A 12154-nucleotide genomic window follows, 5' to 3' on the forward strand; every position below is an offset into this window, starting at 1 on the left:
AAACATCAATCACTGATCGGCTGCCTCCAGCTCGCCCCTTACTGGGGATGGAGCCTGCAACCCAGGCACCTGCCCTGACCAAGAACTGAACAATAACCGGGTGTGATCTAGACTTTCCCGTCAAATGCAAGGTTGAACATGGTGGACCTGGCCAAGTACAGGGGATGTTCTTGGTCCAACCTCATTGTCAGCTCAAGACTTGGTGATGGAGGCATCTTCGTTTGTAGCCTTAGAAACTTAAGGTAAGTGAAACCCAAACACCTAAGTCCTCATGGAAAAAAGTGACAAGAATGGAAACTCGCGCCCACCCTCAGTCCCCACGCAGTATTCCCCACCGTTGTCCACACTCACATCCTTACTAATTAATGATACAAAGAGACTCAGGCCGCTTAGGTGACAGCTTACATTTTGCTCTCTAAGGTGTGGAGCCTCTGAGGCTGAGCTCGTGGCCTGGTCAGTGCCAAAGCCTGGAGGTGGATTTCACACTCGGGCTACATTCAATGGACCAACTGTACTTTTGTTCTTAAATTATCGATTCTGCTTTGCTCATAAGTCATTTTGTAGAGAAGGTTGAAGAAGAAAGGTCAGCCATAGGATTCAAGTGCCTTTGGTCCTTAAATGAAAAAAATATATAACGTATCTCAAATACCCAACTTTATTTTATTGCTGCTGCATTGTTAACACAGTCTGCAGTTAGGATCAGAATTCCCAGGCCAATAGATTTTTTTTTTAAACCATATACCACAGGAGTAAACCTTCGAAGGAGTGAAATCGAATCCTATATAGATTTCCATTTCTAAATACAGTATATTACAGAAGGTTACATATACCACCTCTGTTTACTTACAACTATAAAAAGATACATTAACTATATCAATTATAAATAACGTGCCATTTCATATTAAAGGTATTATTGTACAATGAAAGAGTAAGAACCCTCTAATGTATTACTAGCAAGGTTAGTGTCTATAATTACTTAAGATAAAATCCTGAAAATTCAGTGTATGAGTTAAATCCTGATTTAACAAGTCGCTGACAGTGTAAGGGATACGAGCTCGCTGATGCTGGGAGACGGTGAATGGTGTTCTGCATTTTTCTGGCAAGAATGGTAACCCCATTTCATATGTGACTTTATACGTACACAGCATTTGACATAGACCTACGTTTTTTTTTATTGCCCCCAATTTAATCCTCAAACATAATTTAATTCTCAAACATAAGCACCATCAGGAAAGCACTAGCTAGTAACAGTCAAAGAATCTGTTTTCGATTCATGAAAGAGCCCAATTCAGGTTGGGTTTGGCCTTTTTAAAGCGATACGGGAATACTTTCTGTTCTCCAAGTTCAAGCTTGTAATTGCACCAAGAGGAAATGAAAAACTCACAAGCCGTAGGCACGGAAATCAGGCCGCTTTAGGAGGAGCCCCAGTTCCTCCGTGGGGTTTGGGTGTTCCTTGTCGATTAATCATGCTTTTGGATATCAAGGTAGGGCCGGAAAAAACCAGGGCTCCTAGGACAGCAGCCGCTCCAGCTCGGTATGTTTTGCTCATTTAAACGGGGTGACCCGGCTGGAAGCCACAGGCCCACTGACCACGAATCCGAGTGGCAGAGACACCTAGTTTGTAAGAGCAAATGTTGGTTCTGGTTTGTGAGACCTGGGACTTAATCACACTCGGATTTGCCCTGCTGCTGGGTCAGGGAACTGGCTCCTTAGCGGTGACAGCGACACCAGCCATGCTCTCTGCCTAAGAAAGTGCCTTGGGTAAGGTACAGTGTGACATCGGTTTTTTCGATAAGCTCTTTGGGCCGGTGGCTCGGGCATATTCCAAAGGCAGTGCTGGTTTGAAGCTGAATCCCAAGGTCAATGTCAAGATGTCGTTGTCCTGGAGACCCACGCCCTTCACGCCCAAGACCTTCGGGGACCTTCCACGGAACCTGCTTCCCCAGAGCTCCCCACGTTGCATCCTCGCAATTCTGTGTGGTTTTTTTTTTAACTTAGTGAGTGCTGTCCCTTTCCAACTAGACGGTAGAGGGACTTGCTCTGTGGGTAGGGAACCCGGAGGGACCCGCAGGCACAGGGCCCTGTTTCTAGAGCATACAGGGAGGTTTCTCTAAATAGCATTTTTAAGCGACTGCTGGATACTTCAAATACCATTTCCTGTCGCCAACGCCCTGAGCCTCTTCACTGTCCCAGGGGACCTGGTGGAAAAGGGAAGCTGGACATGCCCAGCAGGGCCACCCCCGGGCAGAACTGCAATCTCCCCCCCCCCCCCCCAACGAACTGGGCAATGAAACAGGGCTGCGAGAGGAAATTAAAATGTGTTGCCATCCAGTAGATGGAAGGTCTCCAGAAGAAAAGTGGGGCCAGGAAGGTCAGCAATGTCGTTTTTCTCAGGCAGGTTTCACGGGCCACCTTCAGATGTCAGGGAAGAGCCCGCCTGGCCCTCAGGGGTTCTTGTCGTCCAGTTTGATGGTGACGGTTTTGACCTCGGTGTACTCGGACAGCGCATATTCGCCTCTGCGGTCACAGGAGAGAGGGGCATGTGAAGCGGGGGTGTCACTTGGCGGTCCCACGGGGACCGAGCTCTAAAGCTGGGTGCCCCAGGACCTGCCGGGCAGTTTGGAACTTACGCGAAAGGTCAAAATGACATGATGTCATAAAATAATAGGCAGGGCTGTGCCGCCATCAGTAAGTTTAAGCAACTGGGTGTGTAATTTGAGTTTCAATATCAAGATTTTTGTGCGTGATGCTTTGAAAATATTCAGAAGGACTAGGGTTTGCCTTTAGAGAATAAAGGAAATTAAAAAAAAGAAAGAAAGAAAGAAAGAAAGAAAGAAAGAAAGAAAGAAAGAAAGAAAGAAAGAAAGAAAGAGGGAAGGAAGGAAGGAAGGAAGGAAGGAAGGAAGGAAGGAAGGAAGGAAGGAAAGAAAGAAAGAAAGAAAGAAAGAAAGAAAGAAAGAAAGAAAGAAAGAAAGAAAGAAAGAAAGAAAGAAAGAAAGGAAGGAAGGGCGGGCCCTGGCTGGGTTGCTAAGTGGTTAGAGCATTGGCCCTTGGACTCAAGGGTCCTGGGTTCGATTCTGCAGGGGGTTGGGGAGCAGGCGGGAGGCAACCAATCGATGTGTCTCTGTCGCATCCATGTCTCTGTCTATCTCCCTCTCCCTTCCACTCTGAAGAGCAAAGGAAGAAATATCCTCGGGTGAGGGGAACAAGAGGTGAATTCCTGGGCATGAAGCACACAGCAGAGGAAGGGACCCCGGCGAGAACGCTGGAGGGACAGGCCCTGGCGACAGCCCCCTCAGGGCCTAGCAGGCACCTGGCCCAGCAAAGGTGATCAATCAACATTCGCCAAGCGAATCAATGAACAAAAGGAATAAATAACTGATGGGCGGGACTGAGGGTGGCAGAGGGTGGAAAGACCCCGGACTTGCCCGGGTCTCCCCCGTCGGGGCGGGGGGGGGGGGTTGTTACTGTGCTACTTTTATTGCAAAGCAAAACAAATTGCTGAGCAAAGCAGCGGAGCAGGGGGAACTGCAGGCTTCATCTCAAGGCCGGCCCGGGATCGGGTCCCCAAGGCCCGTGGGTGGGCGGCAGGGAGGGGAAAACCGTGGAATCCCCCGGACGGCGATCCGGGGGGGAAGGGGCGGCTGTTGCAACACCAAGACACTCGTTAGAGGCAACTGCGAGCGGAACCCGGCTTTCGAGTCCGTGTCCAGGCTCCTCGTGAATTATGTTCAAGGGCTTTATCAAAAGCCTTGGGAAAAATACATGGCAAGGGCCACAAAAAGAGACAGTCAGAAAAGTCCCGATTGTGGCTCATCGGCGGGGGGGGGGAGGGACACACACACACACACGGACAGTGTCCAGTGAACACTCGCCAGGCCTTGCTCGGTGCCCGGCAGGGGGTGCTGAGGATTTGGGGTGAGGGAGTGGGAAGGGGACAGAGGTGACAGTAAGCCATAGCCCGTGTGGGTCAGTACACGCTGGGAGTCAGATGGGTCCCGCGCCCCCTTCCAGCAGCTTCGACACCCAAAGACATCTGCTTTGGAGACTGATATTCGTGCAGTGGGAGGGCTGGGCTGTGCCTCTGGGGTTCTGCAGGTTCTGGGTCCCTGGTTGTCAGAACCAGACTGGGTGACGGCAGCCAGTCAGAGACAAATGACGGCGTTTGCCCAACGGGCAGGACAGGAAGGAACCGGGAAGGAGTCACAGTGGGTCTGACGGGACCATGGAGGCCCAGTGGGAGATGTCACATCAGACCCCGAAAGAGGCCCAGGGAAGGAGCCGGAGTCATCCACAGTCTGTCCCCAGGCCTCTGCTGGTGACAGACAGGGCCAGGGCCCGACCTGGGAGAGAGCCCGTCCCCCTTGCTGAGGGCCAGGGGGGCTGTGTGTGTGTAATTACATCCTCCATGTGGCAAAAAGTCCACTTTTTTGGCCTATGTACCCATCCAGTGAGAATCCACTGGACGTCCCCACGTGTGACAGGTGCTTCGGGGACACAGAAGCTGAGGCTGGAGGGGGAAAAGCAGGAGGGGGAGACTGGGAGGGGGAGAGAGCAGGGGAGGGATCCAGCCCAGCCCCGAGGGGGAGGCCCGTCAGCGCCTGTGCCGTGGCTGAGCCACCACCCGGGAACCAGCACATCCCCGTCACCCTGCTGGCAGGAATAGGGACAGAAACACTTACAGTTCTCTGCCATTTCCCGACATTTTAAAGCCACCAAACGGCGCCTGTGCGTAGATGGCATTGTAGCAGTTGATCCTAGAGAGGGGATGAGAAGATGCTCACGGTTACCTGGGGGGGGACCCACCTGGCTTTCTTTTTTTAAATATGTTTTTACTGGTTTTTTTTTTTTTTTTTTTAGAGAGAGAGGGAGAGGGTCAGAGAGATAGGAACATGGATCAGCTGCCTCCTGCGTGCCCCCTGCAACTCGGGAATGTGCCCTGCCCGGGAATCGAACCGGTGACCTCTTGGCTCAGCCACTGAGCCACACCGGCCAGGGCCCGGCTCTGAGTTTGAATAATGGAAACGGTGTGTTTTCCACGTCTGCCTTTTCATCCTTCCCAGCAGAAAATGACATTTGAATATTCCTAGTCTAAAGCTTTCCACTTTGTAGGAAGGGAATGACAAGGCGAGGAGAATTATGGCGCAGAGGAGTCAAAATGGGCTTTGAAATGGGACAGATCTGATCTCAAAGTCCTGCTGCTTCTTGCCCGTGGGATTCGGGGCTTATGCCTCAGCCTCTCTGAACCCCAGCCCATCTTTACCACCTAAAATTCTCTTCAAAATGTGTATAATATGATCTGTAGAATTATCGGGGAAGTAGGGATTTTCACGCCCACTTTTCACAGTAGCATGAGCTGCTCTTAGAATGAGAGTATGAAATAAAACCAGAGGGGGTGACATCCGAGGGGCAGCACACACGGTGGTCAAGGTCACAGGCACCTGAGCCGCACGGCAGGCCCTGAGCGCCGCTCCGCCGTGCGCTGGCTGTGTGACCCCGGGCAGGTCACTCCGCCTCTCTGTGCCTACATTTCCTCATGTATACAATGGAGCCAATAACGGGGCCTATCTCAGACGGTGGTCTCGAGGATCCAGCAAAGCAAAGGCAGAGCCGGGCCCATGATATGTCACTAGAAGCTCTCTGTTAACCGATGAGTCATGAAACTAGGAGGCCAGCCACTGGGGACACTGGACAACACCCGCCCGCTCCTCACCAGACAGTGCCCGACTCCAAGGCGGAGGCGACCTTCAGGGCTTTGTCCAGGTTTTTCGTGAACACGGCCGCTGTGAGCCCATATTCCAGGCTGTTGGCCCTCTCGATCACTTCTTCGATAGTTTTGAACTTCAGGATCGGCTGCACCGGCCCAAAAATCTACAATCGGTTGCAAGAATGGTGGTGAGAGGCGTGTTCTGGTAAAACACACGCACCCCAAGCAGGTTGCACCCTGGGTGTGCAAAAAAACCACGACTGGACAGGCAAGCATGCTGCAATCTCAAGGGAAGGGTTAAGATCAGACAGAAATAAGAAATCACAACCCAAAGCGTATATTGGGTCTCAGATCTCTCATTGTCATCGGGGTTTCTTTGAATGAACACTTGTCGTTTAACTTCAGTCTGGGACACTGAAGGCAGCTCTGGGCCCTAAGTCCACGATTCGTGGCGAAACACAGGTGGCAGTGGCCTCCCACCCCAAGACGTGTTAGACGACTGAAGGGGACTGTAGTTCTCTAGAGACGATGAGTGGTGAGTGGAAAGGGGGACTTGGGACAGACTCTGCACGCTCTGTACAGGGATCCAGAGGTGGGGGGGCAAGGTGGCTTTCCTAAGGACCCCAAAAGAGAGGGAAAAAGACACACCAGAGAGAAAACCGCTCCCTTCACAAGACATCTGGGTCACTTAGGCCCAGAGTAGAGCCCCATGTAAAAGGCCCAGCGCTCCCTCCCCGCCAGCTCAGCACCGGGCCCCCCGGGCCGTGGCCTTTCCCGCACCCCCAGTACCTCCTCTTTGGCAATCCGCATGGTGTCGGTGACTTCCGAGAAGACGGTGGGCTTGATGAAGAGCCCCCTGTCTTCCATGGCCGAGCCCCCACACTCCAGCTTGGCTCCTTCCTTCCTCCCGCTCTCGATCAGAGCGAGGATTTTGTCGAACTGGTTTTGGTCAATCTGCAAAACACGACAGGGAGGAAAGCCCGGCTGCCTTCCGGGCGGTGGTGGCCTCTTTCCTTGGCAGGTGGCCTTCAGCAGGGTCAGCTGTCTTAGCCCTAAATGTTCTCGCCAAGTCATAATTCACGGAGCAAGTGTGCTTTGGACGCAACTGTCCCTGGATGTACAAGTTGAGGCTCTTTGGAGCAGGAGAGAGCTGGGGACACAGGCTCGGCTTATCCTCACCAGGCGTGGGGGTTGTTCACACATCTGACCCCTCCATGCTATTAAGCAAATTCGTGAGTCAAACGAGACCCGGCCAGTGTGGCTCAGTGGTTGAGTGTCAACCTAGGAACCAGGAGGTCACGGTTTGATTCCCGGTCAGGGCATGTACCCCCGGGTTTTGGGCTCAATCCCCAGTAGGAGGCATTCAGGAGGCAGCCGATCAATGGTGTTTCTCTCTCATTGACGTTTCTCTCTCTCTATCCCTCTCTTTTCCTCGCTCTCTAAAAATCAATAAAAACACATTTAAAAAAAAAAAAGACCTGAAGTGGTCTTATTATTTGCTCTCCACACTTTCCACATTCTGCTAGGATTGCCAGATTTAGCAGAGAAAACTACGGGACATCCAGTTAAATTTGAATTTCTGAGGCTCAAGGTGAAGCGAGGGGGCTGCCCCTTGGTTGGCGGGGAGCCAGCTCAGCAGAAAGGCTCCGCTGTCTGGCGCCTCATCCAGGGGTCTCCAGGGCAGAGTGTGCCCTGTGCCACCAGCCTAATGCCCAGCTTGTGGGCAAGGTACCCAACCAGCTAGCAAAGAGCACCCCTTTAGGAGACCATCTCAAGGTGGGGGTGCTCTCCCGGCCCCTACTGGCCCTTTTCCCCGAATCCATGGGAGGCCTGTTCTTGACCATGACCCTGCTGCTAGTTACTCTCCTCCTTGGGAGACATAGAGCTTTGTTAGGTTTGCTATAGCTGAGATTTTTAGATAGAAAATGTGGTTGCATTTAAACAACTTTAAAAAAAATAAGCAAACCCAATGGTGCATTTGAACTGTCTGTCACCAAGGAACAGATTGGCTGCATTAGATGGATGGACATAAACCACACATGTCATGTGACCAGTCCTCTCCCGAAAGGGTGGATCACGTGCTGAAAGACCAAGTTGGATCCATACCTCACACCTTATACCAGGATAAATTCCAAGCAGATCAAAAACTTAACCATGAGAAATGAAAGCGTAAAGGTTTCAAATGCTCTCCCATGGGAGAAATGCCTCCGTCATCTTGGAGAGCCAATGGCTTGAAATCCAGAAGCCAAAAAAAAAAAAAAAAACCACAAAAAAAATACTGATAAACTTGAGTATGTTAAAAAAAAAAAAAAAGAGCCCCAACAACAACATCATGAGCAAAGCCAAAGGGCAAAACGAACTGGAAAAAACTGACAAGTCGTATCATAGAAACAGAGCCAATCTCTCGAGTACGTGAAGAATTCAGCAGCAAACTACACATACACAGCTGACAGAAAAGGAAACACCAACAGCTTCTGAACACACGATAAGATGTTCTACCTTACTCATTAGAAGAGATACATGCATCTTAACGCCCAACGAGATCCCGCTTTTAGCTATCAGATGGGCAGAAATCCAAATTCTCTGAGTGAGGCTGGAGAAGCTCCTAGGAGGCCGGTAGGAGCAGGAGCTGACTCATCTCTAGGAAGGTGAGTTGGCAAGGCCGGCACAAATGACAAATGGGCTCTCCCCCGGCAACCCCACTTGGTGGCATTGGGCTTGACCACACCCACCCGCCCACAGGTTCATGGGAACCTGTCGCCTGAATCCTGGGGGATTCGTACAGCAGAGCTCTACGTACATATGACAAAGGACAAGGCAGGTGCCCGTGGACTGGTAGGGAATGCTCTTCAGGTTTCTTGTTAGGGGACAAAAATCTGAGCTGCAAAGCTGGAGAGATACCACAGTTATCTTTTGGGTAGAGACAGAGGGAATGGGAACACATATTCGTAGGTGCTTGTATACACCTAAAGGAATCACTGAGCGCCCTGGCCAGTGTTCTTGGTGCTTAGAGCATCAGCCCTCGAACCTAAGGGTCGAAGGTTCGATTCCCAGCCCCGGTTGGGGTGGGTGTGGGAGGCAACCAATTGCTGTGTCTCTCTCACATCAATGTTTCTCTCTCTCTCTCTCTCTCTGTCTCTCTCACCACCTCCTCCCTCCCTTCCACTCTCTTTAAAAAAATCAATGAAAAAATATCCTAGGGTGAGAGTTCACAACAAAAAAAGAAATTATAGAGGGGCATATAAGAAACGAAGAACATGGGGTGCCATGGAGGGACGGGTAAGAACCAGGCCTAGGAATAGCCTTTATATGTGTTTTGGGTTTTGGCCCCTTGTGTACGGATTTCCACTTAAAAAAGTAATTCAAGCAACTGCCACAGTAACAACGAAAGGTTTTCTCAACTTCTCTCTGGGTCAGCAGAGTCTTGGGTTAAAAATTGCAGTTGTGCCCTGGCCGGTGTGGCTCAGTTGGTTGGAGCTTCGTCCAGTATATCAAAAGGTTATAGGTTCGATTCCCAGTCAGGGCACACTCCCAGGTTGGGGGTTCGATCCCCGGGTCAGGGTGCTTATGGGAGGCAACTGATGGATGTTTCTCCCTCCTATTGCTCTTTCTCACTCTCCCCCTTCCTCTCTAAAAATCAATAAAAAACATCATCGGTTGAAGATTAAAAAAAAAAAAAAAAAAAAGAGAGACAGCTTTCCTCCCCTGCTCTCGTATTAAAAGGAGTCTCTACCTACACTGGCTTCCCTTCTAAAAAGAAAATTTTAAAAGTTGCAGGTGTGATGCTCACCTCCTCCTGGGAGGCCACAGCTTCACCAAACTGTAGGCTCTGTCAGGCCAGGCCACAGGCCACACGGCCGGCTGTCCTGCAGGCGGTCCCGGGTCCCCATGCAAACCCTACACATCCCGACTCCTCTCTCCCTGGCCGGCCCATGTGAGCACCTTGTTTAAATCTAATAACCTCCGTGAGATGTCAGCGAGTGCCTCGCAGGGCAGGACCGAGGGCCTACAGAAGCCAAGGGGACAGCCGGGCACAGCCCTGGGACAGAGAAATCCGCCCCGGAGGAAGGATCGGTCAAAGACTGCACTCAGCCCCGGAGGGGGGGACCCGATCGGCCCCATCAGGTGGCCTGTGTGACGTTTCCGCCTCGTGGCTCAGGGACTTGGAGCCTTCGGGCGAGTGGGTTGCCTGCAGTGAGCAGGGATCTAGGTCAGCGAGCTGTTTTACAGGCACGAAACACACCGGACTATTTAGACAGCTGGAAGTCCTTCCAGAGCAAAATCTTATTACCGTAGATGAAAAAGCACTTTGGGAGAGAAAAAAAAAATCAAAAAAATCCAGCAGCATCCTAAAATAACACGCCGAGGTCGGCCGGCTTAAGCGAGCTTTCGAGCAGGCCTTTCGGCAGCGGCCTCCAAAGCTAACGAAGTCGCCACCCATTCTGCTCGGATCTGCTCCCTTGGAAGAGCTTTCGGTCTCTGGCTTCACAAGTCAAGCTCGGGGCCTTGGAAAGAGGCTTACAAATAATGAGGGGGTAAGAGAGTTTCCTTCAGCACAGGATCAGCCCGCATAGTTTCCCATGGCCTCTGGATCAGCTTGAAAATCACTCAGTGACTTGTGGCCGTTTGGATTCCGATCCGAAACCAAGCCAAGGCCCCTAGACAACCTCTGTGTCACTGGCAGGATGGGGAGTGTTGGCCACAAGCAGAGATGCTGCTCTCCACCAGGGTCCCGTGGCATCAGAGCCACGAGCGCGTGGGCTGGGGCGCGGGGAGGGTGGGCGCTGAGGTCAGAAGGCCCCTCTGCCTCCTCTGTCCCCAGCCAGAGCATCCCCACAGGTCCAGCAAGACCTGATTGAAATGGCCTGAAGTCCTGCGCGGCCATTCAGGCCTGCCTAGGTCGGGGAGCCTGCCATTTAGTCCTGTATTAGTCCTGGCTGGTGTGGCTCAGTGGTTAGAGCACTGGCTCACACACCAAAGGGTTGTGGATTCGATTTCGGGTCAAGGGCACGTACCTGGGTTGCAGGTTTGATCCCAGGCCCTGGTTGGGGCACATGGGAGAGGCAACCAATCAATGGATCTCTCTCACATCGATGTTTCTCTCGATCTCTCTCTCTCTCTCTCTCTCTCCCCACCCCTTCCACTCTCTCTAAAAATCAATGGAAAAAAAATCTCCTCAGATAGGATTAACAAAAAACATTTAAAAAATACAAACTTGTTCAGCGCCTTGACATTTTCCACACAGTCATTGATTACTCCCATTTTCCAGTCGAGGAAACTGAGGTTTGGAAGGAGCTTGTGACTTTCCTAAGGCCCCAGAGCCAAACGCGTGCCCAGATCCGCAGCCTCCCGGGCAAACACACACGGTGCCCATGCGGTGGGTGGGTGGCCGGCGGGTGAGTCCCGACACGTGATTTAAAACTTCACGGCCGGGGCAGGACTTTGGCTCCAAGCGATGTGGGTCGCAGCAGAGCTCCATTTCAATAATGCATGGGCTGGTCGGGCTGCCCTCTTTTAAATATTTATCCATGGGCTGGGCTGTGTAATTAGTAAGAAAGTGATACAGGATGTGCCCTTTTAAAGAGGTTATAAAACCTCATGGTTATGATCATTTCCATCCTGTCCTTGGCTTCTCAAGCCAGGCCCACACCCCTGGGCTCTTCGCACTGGGAGTTTGTGGCTCCTGATGCTCAGTCACCTTGTCCTATAACGCACATGGGCTTGAGGGCATCTGGGCTGAGACCCCCAGCTCCGGGCACTGCCCCGCCTGCACTCTGCAGCCAGGGTGACAAACCCTCTTCTGCAGGGAGGCCAGCCAGGTAAGAGCCTCTGCCTGAGGCTCTCTCCTGGGCACTCTGGTGGCTCAGAGAAGGGGCAGGCCTCTGGCTAGAGGGGCAGGCCCATGGCCTCATGGACTGAGAACACCTCCTTCCTGGCAAGGCCCCGAGTTTGGCATTATTTGCTGCAAACAGCAAGCCTTGGTGTGTCCAGCCTGTTGCAAACCCCACTGGGAGCTGGTGGAATTGGACTGTTGGTCAACGTGTTAACAAAAGCCTTAAGCGGGAAGGCAAGTCAGCCCCCCTCAGGCTTCGGGTGAGACCCTGAGTGCAGGGGGGCCAGGCCAGGGTCAGAGGGGCTGCCTGGCTCAGCTCCCGACGTGCACCGCGGGGGCCCACACGTGGGTAGGTTACCTGGGGCCCCTGCTCCGTCCTGGCGTCGAAGGGGTCCCCGACGGGCCGCTTCTTGGCGTACTCCACGCTCCTCCTGACAAACTCGGCGTAGACTTGCTCTTCCACGAACACCCTGGAGGCGGCCGTGCAGCACTGGCCTTGGTTGAAAAACACTCCCTGATGGGCGCACTCCACTGCCAAGTCCACTGGAGGGAGGCGGGGGCCGGAGGAAGCGATTAAGTCGTTAGGGCAGGACTGGCCCCAGCTGCAGCTCGAA

General features: G+C 52.2%; 1 protein-coding gene across 1 annotated transcript in view; it reads right to left on the bottom strand.

The window, feature by feature from the left end:
• Nucleotides 1-637: 637 nt before the first annotated feature.
• Nucleotides 638-12154, bottom strand: part of ALDH1A3 (aldehyde dehydrogenase 1 family member A3) — a 32210-nt gene continuing 20693 nt past the window's right edge. Inside the window, exons 9-13 of the mRNA XM_081124751.1 lie at nucleotides 11899-12083; nucleotides 6497-6661; nucleotides 5714-5871; nucleotides 4683-4757; nucleotides 638-2517 (exon numbers count right to left, since the gene is read on the bottom strand). Of these exons, the coding sequence (XP_080980877.1) occupies nucleotides 2445-2517; nucleotides 4683-4757; nucleotides 5714-5871; nucleotides 6497-6661; nucleotides 11899-12083 (656 nt within the window). The 3' untranslated portion in view covers nucleotides 638-2444. The remainder of the gene's footprint in view (nucleotides 2518-4682; nucleotides 4758-5713; nucleotides 5872-6496; nucleotides 6662-11898; nucleotides 12084-12154) is intronic.

Source organism: Miniopterus schreibersii (genome assembly GCF_964146895.1).
Source record: "Miniopterus schreibersii genome assembly, chromosome: 22".
Taxonomy (NCBI): Eukaryota; Metazoa; Chordata; class Mammalia; order Chiroptera; family Miniopteridae; genus Miniopterus; species Miniopterus schreibersii.